Genomic DNA, 23,455 nt, shown 5'->3' on the forward strand with positions numbered 1-23,455 from the left:
GCTCTATCAACCAGACAATAAATCGTTCCAATCCTGTATCATCTGGGATGGTGAGAATGAAAATTTAGGTACCTTTGTAACCAAGTGACCTTATGGAACCAGTCAGTCTTGATAAGCTGGTTATCATTAATGATTAGAACATCCAAAAAACTAATCTGACGATGGCACTCTACTTCAGAAATTAATTGTAATCATGTTAAAGACAGATAGCGTAAAGGGACCGCAGTGATTATGTCATCTCAGACATTCCAACCTTGGAATATCGCGGGGATAATTACTTGTTGGATTGACACATCATCAAGCATTTTAAGGTTAGTTTCGACGGTCATAGGTTACGTTATGTTTATTGAGATTGAGTTTGTTTCGCGCTGGGCCACTACGGCGCTGTAGGTTTCTCTGTTTTGCCAACATAACTGTCTAGTATAAAAAATTAGCCGTCCCATTGTCAGATTCATTGTCCCCAAGTGTACGTAGTAATGTAGTCTAATAATCTAAAATTCGTGAACCAAGGATCATTTGCAAACTGGGTTTCCTTTCATCGATAATAAAGGGACTAGATTACTTCATAGTTCAGATATAGAATAAGTACAATGAACATACATCGATAGCATCACTTTTCAATGCTAAACAACCAACTTATTATTTCTGAATGCATTTGTGAAAATGATCAATACTATATTACTCACTAAATGCCTCCAACTGTGTAATAAATTCGTGGGATTTGATGCACAAGAATGAGTTATTTTGTTTTACAGAAATGAAATTCAAGCTATTTTCAAGAAGTTTCCAAAGCTACCAAGCACTTGATTATATACCAACCAACCTCGAAGCAAATGATAAATGATAATGCTGTAAAGCTATATTACCGGTCTGGAGGTAAAGAAGTCTGTTTGTAAATTTTACCGAGACTCACCCTATTGATGTACTCGAGGTAAATTCCGTTCCGTTTTCCCGGGAATAAATTTGACAGATACTTTTCCTCTTCCGTCTGCGTAGAATTAAGGGGATCCTGATGCGTTGTTGGCAAGAGATGAACTTCCCTGATATATGTTACCAGTTCAGAGTTATCCATAGGAACACTGTGTACGTACTCTTTCGTCATATTGATGTTGAAAGCCTTCCTCCTGCACGTCAGTAAATTTATATATTTGGATTTTAGTAGATGTATCTGATACCCATTCCCTAGTATAAACATATTGCACACATTTTTATTCATGGCGTCACTCGTCGCCCGCGATCAACCTATTTGCGGATTCACATTCCATACACTAACGGCTTAGTAGTCGGGGAGCTATAGTTATCTAAAGTGCAGGTTGTATGGAGAGTATTGAACACAAGTTTTGAAGTGATAATAGGATTCTTCCTCCTTGGCCTGTGTTTTCTTTCATTGTGCGTAAACAATGTACTTGACGTAATGACGCAGTTGACAACTGGTCAAATTGATATTCATTGAAATCGAAAATTTCGTGCATATTTTATTATATTTCAATTGTTTTATTACACGAAACTGTACAGTTTTTCGAGATTCACTTTATTTGAGAATTTAGTCATTTTATGTATATATTGTGACGTTAACGATTTTTTGCGAGCGATCCGCTCCTGTAAAGACCGCGCCAGTGGAAGTCTTTGTCCTAAAGAAGTAACAAAGTTGTGTATTTATTATGTGAAATATGTAAATGAGCTTCGCATTGGAAAGGAAAGTCAGAAGTTAGAAGTTAGTATCTTTCGAATCAAAAGTCTCTGTTTATGTCTATCTGTTTCTGTGCTGATGCGAGGTTTGAATCCATTGCAGCGTGGTTACAGACGCGAGTTTTTCGGTTCATCGTCCGAGCTTCTCCACAGACGAGCCATATCAAGCTGGAACCGCCACATTCGAAAATCGAAAAATTTCCTATGGAATAATTGAGGGCTAATTAGAGGCTGATTAAATGCTCTATTTTCGAATTGAATGCTCCGCGTTTTTTAAAAGAAACCTGTGGTGGTGCCAGCTTGACATAAACCTGGAACTGCCACACCGAAAAAAAACGGAAAACACGTGAAATTTCGCAAAAGTGTTAGGGTCATAATTAAAGGCTAATTAAAGGCTCTTGGAATTCCTCATCTTTGAATTCGTTGCTCGGCGTTTTTCAAAAAAAACCTGTGGCAGTGCCAGCTCGAGATAAACCAGACTTAAAAAAAAACGGGAACGAGGTTAAATTTCAAAAAAGTGTGAGGGTCATAATTAGAGGCTGATTAAAGGCTCCCGGAAAACCACCCGCTCGAATTAACTGCTCCACCCCCGAGGGGTGGAAACCACCAAAAAACTCGAAAAATCGGTGTAACTCTCGGACGCAACAACTAACAGAGTTCGTACGCACGTCAAAATTACTCTAGAATTAAAGGCTCCCGGAATATCATCCGCTCGAATTAACTGCTCCACCCCCGAGGGGTGGAAACCACCAAAAAACTCGAAAAATCGGTGTAACTCTCGGACGCAACAACTAACAGAGTTCGTACGCACGTCAAAATTACTCTAGAATTAAAGGCTCCCGGAATATCATCCGCTCGAATTAACTGCTCCACCCCCGAGGGGTGGAAACCACCAAAAAACTCAAAAAATCGGTGTAACTCTTGGACGCAACAACTTACAGAGCTCGTACGAGTGTCAAAATTACTCCAGAATTGAAGGCTCCCGGAAAACCACCCGCTCGAATTAAGTGCTCCACCCCCGAGGGGTGGAAACCACCCAAAAACTAGAAAAATCGGTGTAACTTTTGGACGCAACAACTTACAGAGTTCGCACGGGCGCTAAAATTACTCTAGAATTAAAGGCTCCCGGAATATCATCCGCTCGAATTAACTGCTTCACCCCCGAGGGGTGGAAACCACCCAAAAACTAGAAAAATCGGTGTAACTTTTGGACGCAACAACTTACAGAGTTCGCACGGGCGCTAAAATTACTCTAGAATTAAAGGCTCCCGGAATATCATCCGCTCGAATTAACTGCTTCACCCCCGAGGGGTGAAAACCACCCAAAAACTAGAAAAATCCGTGTAACTCTTGGACGGAACAAGTTACAGGGTTTCTAAAGGCGTCAAAATCACTCTTCAGTCAACGACTCTCGATACACTGCCCCTACAAATCAAATGCTTCACAGTCCACCCACAAGAGTGTGATTGACACACGAACTTTACGAATCAACGTAGCAGGTGGATGAAACAGGAACCAGGATTTTCAATGCGAAAAAATGCTCGTGTCGCGTGAATTCGTTACGCAATTTTTGTGTCTTGTACTTTGATTTCAACATCGTCACCAACGAACGTCATCCCAGCGCAAATGAAGCATTGTTCTTGCAGTTATTGATTTCACTTGTCTGGATTGCAGGTGAGTGATGGAGATTATTTTGTATGTACCTTTCTCCACACTATAAACATTATTCGTCACCGCCACCGACGGCACCATCACAGGAACTTAGCCCTTTCTTCTCTTTTCAGACACTATCTAGAAAGATAGACACAATGGTCTAAATTGTGCTACAGGCTTGAGAAAGTGAGTGCGTTATATAAAGAAAACTCCTACTCCAAATTTCAAATCTTCAGAAGCTGCCAATCTTTTTTATGGCCTGGGAGTCAACGATAGCCGGGTCGTTTTGGCAACATCAATTTATTTAATGAATCATCCGTGTAACATATAATAGTAATATGAACATTCTCCAACGCACCACCGTGACGAGGGCTTACGGGAGAGCCTTATTCACGATTAAAAGTCAACAAAAAAAATTCATAGACGCATATGCGAAAGTGTTTTTACACATTGATTGGAACATAAGAATTTCACAAAATATCGTTTTTCGCCTGAATTTCACGACTGGACTCGTCTTTCACCCATATAAGCAGGCGTAAAAAAATCTAAAAAAATTTGTATTATCAAGGATGAAATTAATTGCGATGCTTTTTTTTATAATAACAAACACGAAAAAAATAGCGTTTCACCTATAAGATACAACGACGGTCGTCCAGGACTGTGAAACTGCGTTGGGCATGCGGCACATGAGCGACGAGGTTAGAACGCTGCATCTCTACCTGCCTTAAAGACGATCGTTGGTGTTCTGAATGATTGGAAGACCATCGTGAAGCTGTTTTTTCCATGTTATACGTTTACTCAGTGAATAAATTCAAACTCTGGCGGATAGTTGTAATAGATCTTTTACCGTAAGAATCGAGACTCAAACATACTGGTAAAATTCGCAAAATTTCACCACTTATGTGGGTGGAAGACAAGCGTGTCGTGGAATTCAGGCGGAAGATGATATTTTCCTAAGTTTCTTATGTTCCAATTAATGCGTACAATAAGTTTCGCGTATACGGCTATAAATATTGTTTGTCAATTTTTTTGCTGTAATTGTAACCTTCCCGTAACTTCCAGTCGTGAGGGTGCGTTGGAGGTTGTTCATATTACTATCAGGAGAGAGCCCTTACGCGGATCTCGGGGTGTGTATAAGGCATTTATTCAGGGATAAAAATATATATATATATATATATATATATTTACCTCCAAACAGGTTCAAATGTTCCATTTGTGTATAAAAATACGCCTGTTAAAATTTGAACTCTTATTATTAACATTATGAGGGTGCGCACCGTACTTTTCTTTTTTCCATCAGAAAAACATGGGCTAAATGCTTCTTGCCCCTTTCTATTTTTATAACTGGCTTACGATGCGTCGTACAGAAAATTCACAGACAAATTTTCGTAGAGAATTGAACGCTCTACAAAAAAGGTCTTCCATTATTTTTTGATAAATTCACTCGTTGAAAAGTTATTAGAGGTCAAAAGTCATGTAAGAACGTCAAACACTTATGAAAGAGTAGCTTTATCAGAAAATGATAAGATGTCTTTTCTTGAACAGCGTTCAGTTCTCTACAAAAATATGTCTATGAATTTTCTGTACGGCGCATCGTTAGCTAGTGATGAAAATCAGAATGAGCCAAAAACAATTTTCTCCCATGTAATCCTTACGAAAAATGGAAAAGTGCGATGCGCAACCTCTTAATGTTAAGATTGAGAGCTCAAATTTTGAAAGACGTATTTTCGTGCTAAAATGGAAGTTCTCAACTTGTTTGGAAGTAAAAAAAATTACTTTTTTTAAACTATCTAGCTGTACATTCAAAATAGTTGTAAAATTGATTATTCGATATTATTACGAATTTGACTTATAGTTAAGACCTCAAGATACAAGAAGATATTTTTCCAGTATTTTGAGTATTATAAAGTTTTAAGTGGTTTAATGTGCCGCGAATGCAAACGGCTCATGTTTACCTGTGGTGAGGTACGAAAAAACGGAGTATGGTTTCAGGGCGAGGGCTTACATAGCTTTACAGCACATGATGTGAATGCAAATATGTCGATATATTGTCGATTGATGTTCCCAACACAGAAGAAAAGTTAAAAATGGCAGTTTTGATTATTTCAAAAACTCTTGTAATTGAAATATTTCCCGAGATGTGCGATGCCATGATGGCTAACATCACGTTCGCCTACACACAATACACATTCTACTGAAATCATACATGCTGTGAGTACCAATAGCTATTTTGTTGAGTAAAAATGATTTTTGCCTACCGATGAGATTTAATATTAACAATGTGTACTTATAACCAATTACCGGCGAATAAAATTGATGAGTTTTTGATACATAATGGAATTTAACACAGGTCATTTAAATGAATTTACTCGAAGCGCTTAGGCATTGATAAGCTTTTTTTGCTAATTGTCGAAATACCCTCTGTTCGCCTCCATTTTTGTGATCATGATTAACTCATATTTTATTATTAATATTTTTATTATTAATTATTACTGATTTACGATTCTGATTTATGGGTGGATTCAATTCAATGGATCAGGGGCGATAACGTCGGAAATGAACAAAGTCAACGTAGAGTGAAATATGGTTTGGATGACGGTGACTGACTTATACGGGCAGAACACATTATCGCAGCAAAGTTGTGAGCGAAGAACAATTTTCAACAATGTTGACACCTGATCCAATAGCACTCCACATTTATACACCAGCACGAAGTTACGGGCGAAACTAGAAATTACTATATTTAAAATAGTCTCAGGAATCATGGATTGGAACGGGGTATCATGATTCCTGATAGCGACGAACTAGTGAACTTTACTGCAAAACGGTCCCGTGAAACTTGAATTCTTTTGTACTACTAACAGAACAGAATAATCGGTTTGATCGTTGACAAAACATGAAATCAACTGAACACTTAAGAATTTTGTGTACCCTGAAATTCACTCAAATTTCTCTGCTGATTTTTGTAGGGCTTGTGTTGTTGAAAATTCTTCTGTTATCAGAGACAATTCAATAATGCATTGTTTTGAAGTGACCGAAATCTGGAAATTGAAACGGATTACGTCAACTTATATGGATTTTCTGAAACACAAACTTTTAAACTGTGCAGCGGAGAGCCTATGATTGAGAGATTAATGTAACGCCTCCAAAGACCATGTAACTTAATCCGTCCAAGAGTAACACCGATTTTTCTAGTTTTTGGGTGGTTTCCACCCCTCGGGGGTGGAGCAGTTAATTCGAGTGGATGATATTCCGGGAGCCTTTAATTCTGGAGTAATTTTGACGTGCGTACGAACTCTGTAAGTTGTTGCGTCCAAAAGTTACACCGATTTTTCTGGTTTTTGGGTGGTTTCCACTCCTCAGGGGTGGAGCAGTTAATTCGAGCGGATGATATTCCGGGAGCCTTCAATTCTAGAGTAATTTTAGCGCCCGTACGAATTCTTTAAGTTGTTGCGTCCAAAAGTTACACCAATTTTTCTAGTTTTTGGGTGGTTTCCACCCCTCGGGGGTGGAGCAGTTAATTCGAGCGGGTGGTTTTCCGGGAGCCTTTAATTCTGGAGTAATTTTAGCGCCCGTACGATCTCTGTAAGTTGTTGCGTCCAAAAGTTACACCGATTTTTCTGGTTTTTGGGTGGTTTCCACTCCTCGGGGGTGGAGCAGTTAATTCGAGCGGATGATATTCCGGGAGCCTTTAATTCTAGAGTAATTTTAGCGCCCGTACGAATTCTTTAAGTTGTTGCGTCCAAAAGTTACACCAATTTTTCTAGTTTTTGGGTGGTTTCCACCTCTCGGGGGTGGAGCAGTTAATTCGAGCGGGTAGTTTTCCGGGAGCCTTTAATTCTGGAGCAATTTTAGCGCCCGTACGAATTCTGTAAGTTGTTGCATCCAAAAGTTACACCGATTTTTCTAGTTGTTGGGTGGTTTCCACCCCTCGGGGGTGGAGCAGTTAATTCGAGCGGATGATATTCCGGGAGCCTTCAATTCTAGAGTAATTTTAGCGCCCGTACGAATTCTTTAAGTTGTTGCGTCCAAAAGTTACACCAATTTTTCTAGTTTTTGGGTGGTTTCCACCCCTCGGGGGTGGAGCAGTTAATTCGAGCGGGTGGTTTTCCGGGAGCCTTCAATTCTGGAGTAATTTGAGCGCCCGTACGATCTCTGTAAGTTGTTGCGTCCAAAAGTTACACCGATTTTTCTGGTTTTTGGGTGGTTTCCACTCCTCGGGGGTGGAGCAGTTAATTCGAGCGGATGATATTCCGGGAGCCTTCAATTCTAGAGTAATTTTAGCGCCCGTACGAATTCTTTAAGTTGTTGCGTCCAAAAGTTACACCAATTTTTCTAGTTTTTGGGTGGTTTCCACCCCTCGGGGGTGGAGCAGTTAATTCGAGCGGGTGGTTTTCCGGGAGCCTTCAATTCTGGAGTAATTTGAGCGCCCGTACGATCTCTGTAAGTTGTTGCGTCCAAAAGTTACACCAATTTTTCTAGTTTTTGGGTGGTTTCCACCCCTCGGGGGTGGAGCAGTTAATTCGAGCGGATGATATTCCGGGAGCCTTTAATTCTGGAGTAATTTTGACGTGCGTACGAACTCTGTAAGTTGTTGCGTCCAAAAGTTACACCGATTTTTCTAGTTTTTGGGTGGTTTCCACCCCTCGGGGGTGGAGCAGTTAATTCGAGCGGGTGGTTTTCCGGGAGCCTTTAATTCTGGAGTAATTTTGACGTGCGTACGAACTCTGTAAGTTGTTGCGTCCAAAAGTTACACCGATTTTTCTGGTTTTTGGGTGGTTTCCACTCCTCGGGGGTAGAGCAGTTAATTCGAGCGGATGATATTCCGGGAGCCTTTAATTCTAGAGTAATTTTCGCGCCCGTACGAACTCTTTAAGTTGTTGCGTCCAAAAGTTACACCGATTTTTCTAGTTTTTGGGTGGTTTCCACCCCTCGGGGGTGGAGCAGTTAATTCGAGCGGATGATATTCCGGGAGCCTCTAATTCTAGCGTCATTCTAGCGCCCGTACGAACTCTGTAAGTTGTTGCGCCCAAAAGTTACACCGATTTTTCTACGCCGAGCAACGAATTCAAAGATGAGGAATTCTAAGAGCCTTTAATTAGCCTTTAATTATGACCCTAACACTTTTGCAAAATTTCACGTGTTTTCCGTTTTTTTCCGGTGTAGCTGTTCCAGGTGTATATCAAGCTGGCACCCCCACAAGTTTCTTTTAAAAGACGCGGAGCATTTAATTCGAAAATAGAGCATTTAATTAGCCTCTAATTAGCCCTTAATTATTCCATAGGAAATTTTTCGATTTTCGAATGTGGCGGTTCCAGCTTGATATGGCTGCCAAACGAAGACGGATAGCGAGGGCTGGCGGGAGACCCGAAAGGGAAACCCTCCGAGCTGCATACAAGACGAAACGGAAGCGACTGACAAACACTATCAGAGTAGTAAAGCACGATGCTGGAAAAAGCTCTGCGAGAAGGTGGACCGGGACCCGTGGGGTACGGGTTACAAGATCGTAACCGGTAGACTAGGGGCCTGGATCCCGCGAGAACTCAAAAACGCTCAAATGGCACGACGCCGCGACGAATCGTCGACAGACTATTCGCGACACATCCGACATATATGGATGCAACCAACAACAACGAGATGGCGGTGATATTCTAGTCTTTACCGCGGAGGAGCTCGCCACAGCAGCCAACGTGATGAGGACGGATAAGGCGCCAGACCCCGATGGGGTACCGGCGAAGGTTATTTGGCTGATGGCTAACCTGAAGCCTGAGATACTCTTGGACCTGTACAACACGTGCGTGATGACAAGGACCTTCAGCGGCCGGTGGAAGGCGGCGAAGCTGGTCCTTGTCCCTAACGATGAGAGTGACTTCTGCACCGTCGGCCTACCGGCCGCTGAGCCTACTGGACACGACAGGGAAACTGGACGAACAATTACTGAGACCAAGACTCAAGGACGCGATACAGAACGCAGGAAGCCTCTGGGACCAGCAGTTCGGCTTCCGAAGGGGTCGATCAACGATCGGAGTAATCTAGGAGATGGTAGACTTTTTCTGAGACACAGACAGACACTGTTACGCTGCGTGTCCTATCGTGCTGCTGGCGACATTAGACGTCAAGAACACCTTGAACTCGGCCAGGTGGGTGGACATCCTGGAGGCGCTGAGCGGCGACTTCGGAGGTTCTATTGTACTTGCTCCTGGTTGGGGAAGACTACCTTCAAAACAGACGATTAACATATGAGACAATCGAAGAGCAAATGACACGAGAGATCACCGTAGGGGTCGCCCAAGAATCCATACATTGACCAGACTTCTAGAACGGTATCTACGCAGCCAGCTCGGACTGGAGCTCCCTCTTGGCGCACGCCTAGTCGCATACGCGGATGATCTGGCGGCGGTGATAGTCGAGCGCTCTCCAGAACTGGCACAGCATAAACTGAACCAGACGATGAGACAAGTCGTACGGTGGATGCCTGACTACGGGCTGCAACTGGCAACGAAAAGACAGAACTGGTGATTCTCACCGGAAAACGTATACCAACGAAACTGGAGAGCAAGTCAAGTACCTGGAGGTGACCGTAATACAAAGATGACCTTCTGGAATTATAGTATACAAAGGACAGACCGGAAAGCGGACAAAAGAATAGCATCCCTAAGTCGCCTAAGGATGGTCTAGCCCTTTTTGGTGTTCCTGGCTTGGTTTTCTTGGGATTGCTGCGGTAATCACAACTTCTCTCCTGTCGACTACACCTCTTTCCGTCCGTACTGATTGCCGCTGTCAACTCTGGGCTGGACCGCATAAGTGGCTGTGCAGCTGCTGTCAGTCACTCTACTTTACCGGCTGAGTTTATCTATCTACAGTGCCGTACTATCTTGATATGGGCTACGCGTGACTGCAGGCATGTCTCCACGCGCTTGCTTTGCTTGGAGGAGGACCGTTCTCCTCGCCGCTATGCCTCTTGTCATGCTGTCTATCATCCAGGCTGTGTAAGAAGAAGGTTTATTGCCCGCTCCCTGACCTCGCACAAGAGCGAGCAGTTGCAGCCATCGCCTCGGTCGGCACCACTACGTCTGCGGAAAATCCACCGTGCTGCCTTTGCCTCATGAAACACTTGCTGTCCAGCTTGATAAGCTTTACCTGCTTATCAATGCTCGCTTTGGTGACATTTCCACGCAGCTTCAGGACTTACCGGCTCTTTAAGCTCGCGTCGATACCGATGTCGTTAAAATTCTGCAGCTGGCAGGGGATAATCGGAAGCTCCGTGATGAGCTCGCCGCACTCCGCCGCCTACGCCAATCTGGACGCCCCAAAATTTCTAGAAGCTGTCCCGCCTGTGTACCTGTTCGAGAAGATGTCGAAGCCATAATCTCTAGCGTCCCTTGCGCTTGTTCTGACTCTAATCCCGCAGCCGTGTAGCAGGTTGCCACGACCCTTGCGGGTAATTTGGTTGTAGGTAACATTGACTCCTCTCGCTTTCTGATTCCTCCTATGAGAGCTCGAAGTGATCGCCCAATACCTCTTTTGGTTAAGTTCGGCACTGCAGAAGCTCGGCCGCGATTCATTGCTGCTAAGATGCGACGGGGCACTTTTCTCACTACTGCGCTTTCCCTAGTGCCTTTAGACAATGTCTGGAACATCTAGGTCAACAAAATGCTCCCATCTCACGTTCATAAGTTTTTAACGTCATCTAAGTCATTTGCAAAAGAGGCCGGACATCGTTCCGTGTGGCACAATAGAGGGTGTCGTCTTCCTGAGAAAAGCTGATGGTACGCCTCTGCAGAAGATTCGTTCTATATATTTAGAAGATATGCCCATGCATATACACTCTTGGACTTCCCTGTAGTATCCATGCGGCGTGTGTTCATGGATATCCACATTGAACGTCTCATGGAGGCTCATGGACATCCTTGAAGCTGTCTGAAGTAAGTCGTTTCTCAAACGACAATAAATGTGTTTTAATATCATAAAATCTGTCGAAACATGCATACGTATTCGTGACATATGAAAAATGATATGCCTGTGCATCATTGACTATACTAATATTTCATGGACGACCATGGGATCCACACTGGGATCAAGTTTATATCCTATTGGCATTCAATGAATGTTCACAAGACATCCAGCGCCCGTTTATAAGATCCCTATATTGATATCCACTGGATGTTCAATGTAATGTATTGTTGCGAACATTCCGACCTTCCATGTTTTGAATACAAATATTTGTAGATACCCAATGGACGGCAGTAGCCTTCATCGAGGTACTGCAATGAACGTTTACTGGTGATCATTGTTTTGTGTGGAAAGGAGCGCAGATAGCACGGCTTGCGATTATAGAGGTTTACCTTCAACGAAATTTCTCAAAAAAATAAACTCGTTAAATTTTCACTTCAGAAAGGGTCAAAAAGTAGAGTAGAATTTCACCGAGTCTAATGCCGCATTTCGTAGTCTTACATCCATTCTGATTCCAGATTGACAGTCCTCAAATAGAATCATATAACGCTAACTGGAGGAATCTACAAAGCACTCGACTTTTGTCTCACTCCATTATAAACTATCAGGGTCAATGGGTTCAACGAGCTGCCAGTTGAGTTGTGGTTGAGTGTAAGGTTTTTTCTCGGAGCATGGTTCCTCATACATGAACTAATTGCTGTATCCCTGCCCAAAAAACAACCAGTATCAAGAGATTGCCCGGGGGCAAAATATATATGAAGCCGCGTTGTACCGTGGGTGTGTCCCAACCGAGTGAGCATGCGAAATTGTAACAATGCAGCAGCTAATTGTGAGTGGCATCTGCCAGAAACCTCTAATAGTTATTTTCGTGGCAAAAGTGCATGAAATAGACCATTTTTGACGAGTGCGAATTTCATATTAGTAAATAAGTCCTTATATACACACATGCCACAAATTTTATTTTTTGAGCTACCTCTTGTTAAAAATGAGAATATTCTGTAGTTTTTATGAGCACTATTGCTTATAAAGTATTCAATATTTGAAAAGTAGTCGAGTTATTAACGCAGGTAATGCGGAAATCAAATTATAGTTGAAGATTAATCTTATGCTTGTATGGTCATTGACGTTAACGTTTACGCGAATAATCTTTTGTAAACTATCTCAGAACGAAAAAATATACAAGGTTGGCTCTGTAACAAACACTATGGAGTGCGGTTGTAAGAACACGGCAATGTTTCTTTGAAAATCCAAATTATTTCTCGGCTTTGTTGTTTTCCATTTTTCTGTAACCTGAAGAAAGCATTCAATGACGCAGATGTTTTGAATTTTATCAAAATTGTTAACCAATTCTGGTTATATTATCGTTACACGGTTTTCTAAAATTTATTCTTCTGCCATAGGAAATTCAAAAATTATTTTTCTTGTTATCTATGTGAACAACTCTTAGCATTACGGTGAAAATTGTATCGTTTCGACTGAATCATTGCAAAATTTCAGGAAATACGATGGAAAAAAGCATTTTTGAGCATGAATATCCATATCGATTTTCGATATCATTGTGAAATGCGAGCGCTCATAGCTTTCTTGGTGAACAAAGTTTAGGTACATTTTGCTGAATAGGCAAATCTACTAGATGAATGATTAAATATTTCTAAAACAGTTCGATAATAGAATTCCCCACATCACCTCCCAGCGTATGTCGATTTTAGCAGCTGCAAGAACGTATAATCTAAAGAAGCCACGAATTACGCACCTCCTGTCGGCATCTTCGCTCCACACTAGGAGTAAAGCCATCGCCGTGGAAAATGCAACGAGAAAAGCGAGGCAAGGAGCCACTCGTCGACACCAAGATTTTTTTTCACTCACTGAAGAAGGACTGGGTAGAGACGACCCTGCTGCGAATGACGTTACTGAACCAGCTGTGCCTTGTGTCCCTGATAGCTGCATCCTGCGAACATATAAAAATAAAGTGATGGGGGTTATCTTCGAAATCTTAGGCCCTTCAATCAGCACATGAAACCGAAATTAATTCCATTCGACGTTTGTTCGCACCTGCAGGCATACAGTCATGTGCCCTGGAGCATTTTCAGACATTAGGGGTGCAGTGGGTTGTGGTAATAAAATGACTCACCCCTAAAACGTCCGTTTTCACCCGATTCCGTCGATATCTCGCAAAGTTGATATTTTTTACCCACCTCTGATGATCTTTCAAGTTTAAAAAACCAAAGCAACTTCTTCCTAGCAGTACTTAGTTGTGTCGAGATCCATTTTTGGTCGTTTGGGGTGCACTGGGTTGTTGTAATAAAATGACGCGTCCCCCAACGTTAACGTCCGGTTACACCTTATTCCGTCGAGATCATGTTTTAATCACGAATTTGAGAAATGAAAACCTTAAAAATTCTAATACAGCTAGGGGGCGTCCATTAATTACGTGAGGTGTTCAGGGGGGGGAGGGGATCGAACCGAATCTTACTACATCTCACTTGGCGGAGAGGGGGGGTCTTGGCAAATATCACGAAATTTTTTCTAGCAGAAAACGGTGTGAAACTGCGTTATAATTAAGTTAAACTAAAGCTAGATGAAAGTAAACAACGTGTCTTGAATAAAATATGGCAAAATCTGACACAATTCAGCCGCCGTTTTTATTAATTTAAAATGAGTTTTCAAGATTATTATAATGCTCACGTCAAAAGACACGTCTTAAAGACAGAAAAGCGCTGTCAGGAACAGGTGGTAAAGTTATGGAACACAGCAAAACATAATTTTCCGAAGAAAGAAGATTTGGTTCAGCACGTTCAACATGAGATCCACGAGCTTCTGAGAGAAGCGGCGGAGAGAAAGGCTCGAAATACTTTAGCGTTCCTTTATAAGGTAGGTTGAATCCTTTTTTTCTTTCTTTCATTTCTGTTTCGCAATAGTTCAGTATCTTAAAATTTTCTGTTATTTTAAAAATCGTACACTAACTTAATCTGAATTATAAATACATTTAAATGAGCTTCTGTGTGCAAGCGAAAATGGCTGAGAGTGGCTAAATCAGAGCGAAGTTGAAGGAGCAGATGATTTCATTGAAAATCGCTTGGATATGTTGGTTCCAATAGTCACTCTTGAGACCGTGCACGAGTCTCCATGGACTGAATTAGAATAAATATTTTATTAATTTTCGTTTAATTATTTATTATCTAATTTTATCACTGTGATTTAAGATTACAGCAATATTCTCATGCAATACTAGTCTTAAGTAAAAATAATTAAGCAAATTGTGTTTTTTTTTTTAAATAAATTCAACGCTTTTATACCCAAAATAGAAATTTTGGAAAATCTCACGTGAGATTGGGGCAGGGGGGAGGGGGTCGAGAAAAATCTTACAATATCTCACCAAAGGGGGAGGGGGGGTCAAAAAATTCTCAAAACTACCTGACGTAATTAATGGACGCCCCCCTACCAGAAAATTTTTTTTTTCAATATTCCGATTGTTTCCATTTTTTATTACTGATAAATATATAAAAACAATTTCTTCAAATCTCTTACTCTGAATGTTTAAAAAATCCTGATAAGCAAACGCATTGTTTATAACATTATCAGAAATTTGTTTCGGACAGTAAGATCGTCGGAAAAACAATGATTTTTGAGAAAAAAATCCTTTCTTTAAACAATTTCCTTATAATTTGAAAACGCATTTTTTAATTACCGATTTTTTTCGTCGCTAAATGTTGATATTAAGAATCCTTTTCTTCTTCAAAAATCATCATTTGCAGTGCTCTTTCACATTCTGCCAAAAAAATTTTTCGCTTCATTTCTTAATTGTTTATTCAATAAAAAATCTGTTATAAACAAATGAACATCCGTCCTATGCTTTTGTTTGGATAGTACAAAAAAAAAAAATAACAACAGCCATGCACGACTTTCTGATGAAAATATTTTTTTCCGATTTTTTACATAATTTCAAATATTCTCATGTATTCGAGCTTGCCATTTTTGTAATATTTGTAATATTTGTGACAGTTTCTAAGATATTTTAATTTAAAAGCCGGAAAAAAATGTTTTCATGTTTTTTTATAAATAAACGCGAATAAGTTAAAAAATAATCGAGTTGAAGCCTTGATTAAGAAAATATTTTTTTGTCATTTAATGGTGTATAGAAAAGATTTGGAGTGTCTTTGCCGAATTGGTAATAATGTACAAGTTATTCGCACCGGAATGATGGATAATCCACAGAAACTGGCAAGTTCGAAGACATGGGACTATTTGAAATTATATGAAAAATGAGGAAAAAATATTCTCATTAAAAATTCGTGCGTAGTTGCTTATTTTTTCTGAGAGCGTCTGAAAGAAAATATAGTACGGATGTTCATTTGTTTATAACAGATTTTTATTAAATAAATAACTAAGGAAGGAACCAAGACATTTGTTTTGGTAGAATATGGAAAGCTCTTAAAATCATGATTTTTAAAGAAAAAATGGTTCCTTAATATTAATTTTGAGCAATAAAAAAAATTTTCAATGAAAAATCGCATTTTCATATCATAGGAAATTTCTTTGAAGAAACAATTTTCATCTTGAAAATTATTGTTTTTACCGACAATGCAATTGTCAAAAACAAATTTTTGATACTGACATAAACAATTTATAAGGATTTTTTAAACAATCAGAGTAGAAGATTGAAAACAATTGTTTTTATAATTTTTCAGGAATGAATAATTGAAACAATCGAAACATTGAAAAAAAAGTTTTTCTAGTAGCTCTGTTTGAATTTTTAACGTTTTCATTTCTTAAATTTGTGATTAAAACATGATCTCGACGGAATTAGGTTAGTAGCCGGACGTTTTTGGGGAGCGCGTAATTGTATATTAATAACAACAACCCACCGCACCCCTAATGTCTGAAAATGCTCCAGGACACATGACTATATGCTTGCAGGTGCAAACAAACATCGAATGCAATTAATTTCGGTCAGTATTTAGCCTGAAAGATGATTTATTCATGAAATAAGGGAATAAGGGAATAAGGGCTGTTTACCCCCTCAAGGGTTAGTATTCCTTATGTTTAGTTGATATCCTCAAAACGTAATAAAAAAGTAAAAAATTTAGACGTAAGGTAGACCTTGATGGTGTGAAATGTAGGTAAGTTACGATATGGCTGGTGCAGCTTTGACCAATGCTACGCCACAAGACGATTACGCTGAACTAGTAAGGGTAATAAATTTAGTATTGTGGTAATAAATTAGTAATAAAAAAGTAAGAAAATCTCCCGTCCGGATTGTTTTAGTGGGCCGATTTGGCTGGTGCAGCTGCCAGGACGTTTCAGAAATACTACATTTAAATGACTTATTTCAACGGCGCCATTTATTTATGAATTATCACTGCATTTTCTGCAATATTAATATTTCTCAGTACCGTAAATACAAGTTACAGCACTTTCTTTTTTACAGGAATCCAGAACCAGTGCTCTTTTTATTGTAACTTTATTCTTTTAGACTTTCTTAGATCCAAATAATTTCATTGCTGTTTTACCGGGGTGTCTTCTTAACCTGTAAGCAGGCAAAACTTGAAAATGTCAGGGAAAAAGAAAAAGTCAGGGAATTTGATTTGTAGCCAGGGAGTTTTGAATCAAAAGTTCAGTGGAAACCGTGTTCGCAAAATCCAATCATACAGTTTTTGAAAACAGTAGCCTTGCCACAACTAGTATGCATTTCAAAGATAGTAAATAATATCTGATGAGGTTCAGACCCGTTCGATGAAAATGATGCCGACAATCAGAAACAAAATTTCATTGACTGGTTCCAACGAAAAAAGGTAATTTATAAAATTTCATAAATTCTAAAAACCCATGCGCAAGTAAATCAAATTGAGCACTCATTGCAGCATGGATGAACAAGCTGTTCCATTATTACAATATGTGTAATATTACAAAAGTTTCATAAGACCAAAACTGACTAAAAAAATATCTAATTAACATTCAATTTCATTGCAGAAACGTTTAGGTTTTTGTTTTAATATACCTATATACTACGATAATCTAAATATTTGTCGAATTATTCGTTTTATTCAACTTTTTTCAGTTATTCAAAAAACAGAAAATCGATTTCTACCAAAATTTCACCAAAATTTACATCAGTAAACGTATTTTAAGAGGGCTAAGGCTCCTAGATCTTCTTTTGGCTTCACAATCATGCTAGTTGATGAGAATTAATCAAGTTGAGAATTCATTTGTCTCGGCTTTTTATAAACGAATTGTGCCGTAGAACTCATTTTCTACACAAACATCTGTAGGTTACAGTCTTCAAGTTATTTATAGATTTTGAAAATAATCCTCGTATGCCTAGTTTGTACTGTCCAAAATACTGTAGTGTTGTATGAGCCTGGCGATGGTACCTTTTGCTCAAACAGGTACTACTATTGAGTTTTACAAACCAATAAGGCAGCGACGTTGAAGTTAGAAGGGGAACGTGGCAATACAAAAAGCAGTAAATTCTTGAGCTGGTTTGCAGAGATTAGTTTTCAATAAGTGAACAAACTTTAGAAACATATACTTATGTTCAACACACATTAACATCAGAGACAATAATCTGTCGCTACGTTTCGCTACGACTAATAATAAACTGTAACTCTGCACTGTTTTTTGAAGTGAAAACTTCTTTAGCGCCGTTAGTGAAAACTTCTTCAGCACGGGAGTAAAAACGGGGGAAAACTCGATGAATCGAAATGGAACGACTATCGTGTAACGGAAATATCGATGAAACAGAAATGCAAAACTTAACTTAATTAGCGCGGTAGTTAGTGATTTGAAACTCGATGAAATGAAATGGAACGACTATCGATGAAACGAATAATTATTCCACTCCTGATACTGCATTCTCCTCATTCTCTCGCAGTTTAGTTTCTGAAGGTTTCACTTCTACCACGTGTGAACTGCACATGTTTTTTTTTTATCAAAATACCTCGAATAAAATATTTACGTATCAAAGCAGACTTGTTTTCACTTGATGAAATTCAGATCGAGTTCTAAGCGAAAAGTACGGTTTATTGCTTCTTTTTACTGAATTCGCTTGTTACAGAGATTGCCCTTCACATTTCACACTTCATGAAATCGTTGCCGTGAGCTGATGTATCCCGTTGAATTCCAATTACAATTATTCAGATAAACATGAATGAGTCTTCACCGTTAATTATTTGCTCCACGTCACTTTCATTAACACTCGTGTAGCATCAATTCGCGAGCGGCGAATTCAATAATGATTTTCGGATTATAGTAATCAATTGACCGTCGAAGGAATCCGACGATTTGATTGACACGATTAACGTGTGTCTGATTTATTTTACTTTGGAACAGTTCCGAATCGACGAACTGTTTTTCGTAACAACACCGACAGCAGTTAGGGACGGTTTCTGACAGTCGCGATTGGTATTGCGTCGGCTGCTCAATCAGGCGGTAACTGTCGGCCAATAAAATTCGAACGACTTGACGCACGCGCATAATGTGCACACTTTCCTCATAGACACACGGTATATTTCCAAGCCAATTCAGGGGCGCCTCCAGTTAATTTACTCAGCTTGACAGCATTTCGCACCCCTGTCAGTTTGGTCACTTAGTTCTGTGACACCCTGTATATATGTATAATCATATACCGGGAGTCTCTGGTGAAAGTTACCGACTCCGAGTTACGCGATTACCGACAACGCCAACACTGCACAAATTTTTGTTCGCAACATTTGTCCGTTACACTCGTCTTACGTAAAAATTGAGCGTGTGTCGGCACTTTTACAAAAATCCTGTTAGTCCAGCCGAGATAGACATTCAAATGGAAATAATTAGGGGAAGCGATTTTTTTTTTTTTTTTAACTTTGGGGGGGTGGTTGGAAGTCTAAATCTCGATTTTCGGGAAAATCCCACCATTGCGTTCGGCGCCATCTTGATTTAAAGTTCAATTTTATAGTTTTTCTAAAATAACTCGTTAATTTACAACTTTAGAGCAAAAATGGTAGAATCCAAAGTTGTTGGAAATTAAATTAAATTAAATTAAATCTCCCCCCCGCCCCCGCCGAAGTTTAAAAAAAAAAACGCTCCCCTTAATTATTTCCATTTAAGGCTATTTTTGTCTATCTCGACTGGACTATGTATACACATGTATATGAGACTGATTTATCTATGGGCATAATATCATAGCGTCGTAAATCAGTGTCACTCACAGCACGATCTTATAGCGCTCTTTTCAAAGCACCATAAAAATTTTCGTTATCCGAGGCCATTACAAAATTTAATGTAATGATTTGCAAATACGGTAATTCTTTTAATGTAAAATTCTTATATTATTATGAATCATTCCAAAAAAATGTAACTAACATTTTTACAGTCAGTATGCAATTTCTTGAAATGCTACCCAGATCATCTCTTAATCTGTACGTTTTATTTTGATCTTGAAGAAACAATAGAGCAAACACTGACAACGAATTGTTCTCGTGAAATCGATTTTTATTTTAACCAAAATTATTTCTGAATTTTCTCTGACTCAAGTTAAACCTCTCTACACGGCTTGAAATGACTATCAGTTTCATTTCGGAACGTCTGCCGGGCTGAAAACAGTGTTTTATAGCAAAATTTTTATTTAGCAAGAATATCGATTCAAAGTTATGCAACCTGATGTTACATGAAGACCTATTATACATTTTGCATTCTAAAAAAGTTATAATTTTACGAATGTTATCGTTTAAAAAAATCGTAACTCCTAAGTGGTGACACCTTGCGGTCAAGTGAAAACGTTTTCATTTTAATTAATAAAAATTCACAGCAAATTTAAGGAGGTTGGTTAGGAAAATTCGAATGTTTTTACACAATATTGATTGATATTAATTACATTACTATGCAAAACCTCCGTTGAATGGTCTACATAGATTTCGAGTAATTAATAGTTGAAGGTGTACTTCTTATACACGAGCGCTATAGTGGTACATGACGGGTATACGGTGAAATGACGCGGAACGTCAAAATCGCAGACAAACAACGTAGGTATCCCAATGAAAAACTATATAAATGGTACCCTCAAGAAAATTTTCTTAAAGTGTGAAGATCTTTGTCCGTATCGTTTGCGAATAACAGTAAAAAATATGAAAATATGCGCGTAAAATACTTTTTCGGAATTCTATAGTAGCGAAATATAATTCAGTTAATTTGGAAAGAGTGATGTGATGACAAACGATGCATGTTACATTAATAATTTGTCGAAAACCTTTACTTTGAAGTATTTTTAAAAATTTTATTAGTTGAAAACGACGTTGAGAACCATCGGTCGGGCCCATGTATAAGATAGGCCCTCTCACACTCACCCTTGAGAAGTGCTCACCAACCTCCTTAAGCAACGCCTAATGATTTCGAGAAATTTAGAATTTTTTTTTCAAGCCATTCATGTAGCACATTAAACTTTGCTGTATTTTCAATTTGGTAACAAAAAGCAGCGAAGGATTCAGTTTTTTGAGAGATAAAATTTCAAATATTTTGTTCACTGAGAAGAATTCATAAGTTTTTATGGTTAGTAGAAAATTCTAGTAAAGTGGATATCGTTACAATATCGACTTGAATATTGTTGGACTTCAAAAAAATTTGACAAACTCAAGTGTTTAGTGTGATTATAATTGTTAATATTTTTCTATTTTTGTGAACACGTTTCTAATTATTACAGCATTAAATCTGTTTGTTTAGTTGACCCCTTTTTTTAAATTGAATAAAAGCTGAACATAAATTTATTGATATACACCAACATAAAAGTGTTGCAATAGTTACAAGATTATACAGTATAAGTATCCACAATAAAAAATAATAACAACACATACCAGAGTTTTTAATGTTAGTTACGAAACTCATTTTCATTTTTTACCCAGAAACATATTTTTCGGTTAGAGTAACAAATGGCAATGGTTAAAGGTTGTATAATTACCACAACTAGAAATTCTTCTCAGTATTCTAAAAGGCTGGTACAAGAGTGCTACACAATTTCTAAAAGTCTATTTCGCATACCAGAAACAGTGAAAAAATCTGTAACTCATTTGGTGAGGGTCGGGGATAAACTTTGTTCACATTCGTTTGGCCCTTCCACATATATTCTTGATTTAAAGCATTGAGATCATTATTTTGTGTTTGTTTTAATTTCATCAATATGCATTATTTGAGGATTAGAATTCCATAGAAATAATTCAAACCATATTCAACTAAAGAAGCACGTGGAGCCCACTCATTGTTAGTGGTGGGCCTATGAGTGATCGCCTAGTCCGCCTAGTGCGTAAGCTAGCCTTAAATGACTCGAACAAAACTTAACTGTTGTAGGGGATTCCATTCTATTAAAAATTATTTCGGAATCAAATCTGTATTTTGCAATGCGGTTAAAATGGAACGATTAGAAAAAGGACATCTTTTTTATGTTACTTTAATGGGAAAACTTCACATTTCGAGAACGACCTTTCAAAATTGGACTCAAAAGATATCTTTTGGCGAGTGGTTTTTTTTTTTTTTTTTTTGCTATGTAAAATATGATTTTCAGGTGAGGCCGGAAACAGATGTTACTTCCACATGAAATACTATCATGTGTACATTTAATAATGATGAATAATTTTCAGAACGTATGACTAGGGATTTATAGAATAATATGTGTTTTTATCACATGAAGATGGTAAAAAATGTTGAGGAATTCAAGCGTCTGCGTCGAGTCGTATCAGAATACCTACTTTGCCCTGTTCTCTTTGTAGTCCGCCTGCATTTTTCCTAGGTCAAGATAATCCTTCGGTATGGTGTACAACGAGGGAGTCATCTGATTTCTAGAATCTTGATCCACGCCGGAATTTCCGGCCGGTACGGAGGTCGTGGTCATTGACGACGAAAATGGAATTACCATTATTCGATTTACTGCAGTAAGTATGCGCGATGCGGCACCGAGGAGCTTGTCAATTCCTGGATAGCCTCTAGCGGTTTATCTTCACTCGCTAGTAGAAACTCAGAGAATGGCAACAATGTCGCGGGGTCGTTTTTGCAGAGATTTTCACAGTCGTTTCAACACCCCGATGCATCGGTCATTTGCAGAAGAGAGTGCAGCAGCAGGATATTGAGCCAATTCACTCTTTGGGCGTACAAAGACGCAGGTTTCAGGCACGTCACATGTGCTAGGCGACACCTATGCGTAAACTTGCTGTATTATTGAGGCATTGATCTTTGGCCCCCCGACCCAGAGTAAAATTAGGTAGGTACACAACACTGCACTTTCGCGTAAACTCTACACTTCCTCACTCAATGAATAACGCGTGCGTAACAGTGTCACGGACCGAATCAAGACACGTCCCGGTGGTGATAAACGAGAATGAAAAAACTCCGCGTGGATTGATAATCGGACAACTACCACTCCATAAAATCAGTCAGCGTCGTGCCGGCTGTGTTTCACTGCAGCGTAATGACTCCCGCGTCGTTCCTCGGTCTTTAATTCATAACTTGACATGGAGAGCCGGCAGCCTGCACGCCTAGCTGGCTGGCTGGCTTCCTCGGCATACTTGGTTGCACGACGTGCGGATGTTCCTATAATCGTACGTTGCGGATGTGGTTAGCGTACGTCGCAGCGTGACTCACCCGCGTGTGAAATCACCCCTGTCCCATTATTACAATTCGTTATAGCGTGAATTTCCACCTTTTCGTTTCCGCGAAATATCCTGTTCTTCCCGCTTTTCAATCGCTCTGCGACTCAGACCAACTCAGACCTGGCTTCTGGCTCGCTCGAATGTCGACTGCCCGGCACCTGGGCCGCGTGACGACGCTGCTCTCGGTACAATGCCTTCGCCTCTACGTATTTAAGCGACGATGTATAACGCACAGATGTGTGTATACGTGCGCCTATTGCTTGGCGTTACTATGTCGTGTACCCATACACCGCATACAACCGCACGCAGTGTATCCTCCTTCGTCCGATAGCCTCGTCCTTTTCTAGCCCCAAGAAGGGGAGCCCAGTGCCGATCGCCGCATCTCGCTCTGCCAGGGGTTTATAGGCAAGAGGTTCTCCTGCTGTCCAAGTCGAGGCGAAGCCAGGTAAGTCAGTAGTTCTCAAACTGTAAGTCAGCAGTTCTCAAACTAATTATATGTACGCGCCCGTTTTCAGTTTCGTAGGCTGGACGAATCCGACGGATCAGCCAGA

At 39.5% G+C, this 23,455-nt stretch overlaps 1 protein-coding gene across 2 annotated transcripts in view; it reads right to left on the reverse strand.

Annotated features, from left to right (window-relative positions):
* The window catches only part of LOC124217875 (protein Star), an 82,533-nt gene extending 59,446 nt beyond the window's left edge, over window positions 1-23,087 (reverse strand). The window contains exons 1-3 of one of the 2 annotated variants that reach the window (XM_046624019.2): window positions 22,008-23,086; window positions 13,049-13,243; window positions 914-1,124 (exon numbers count right to left, since the gene is read on the reverse strand). In XM_046624019.2, coding sequence (XP_046479975.1) covers window positions 914-1,124; window positions 13,049-13,243; window positions 22,008-22,174 — 573 coding nt within the window. In that variant the 5' untranslated portion in view covers window positions 22,175-23,086. Of the gene's footprint in view, window positions 1-913; window positions 1,125-13,048; window positions 13,244-22,007 lie in introns of both variants that reach the window. The other variant, XM_069138174.1, reaches the window with a different exon arrangement.
* Between the last annotated feature and the right edge of the window lie 368 nt (window positions 23,088-23,455).

This window comes from Neodiprion pinetum, chromosome 1 (assembly GCF_021155775.2).
Source record: "Neodiprion pinetum isolate iyNeoPine1 chromosome 1, iyNeoPine1.2, whole genome shotgun sequence".
Lineage (NCBI taxonomy): Eukaryota > Metazoa > Arthropoda > Insecta > Hymenoptera > Diprionidae > Neodiprion > Neodiprion pinetum.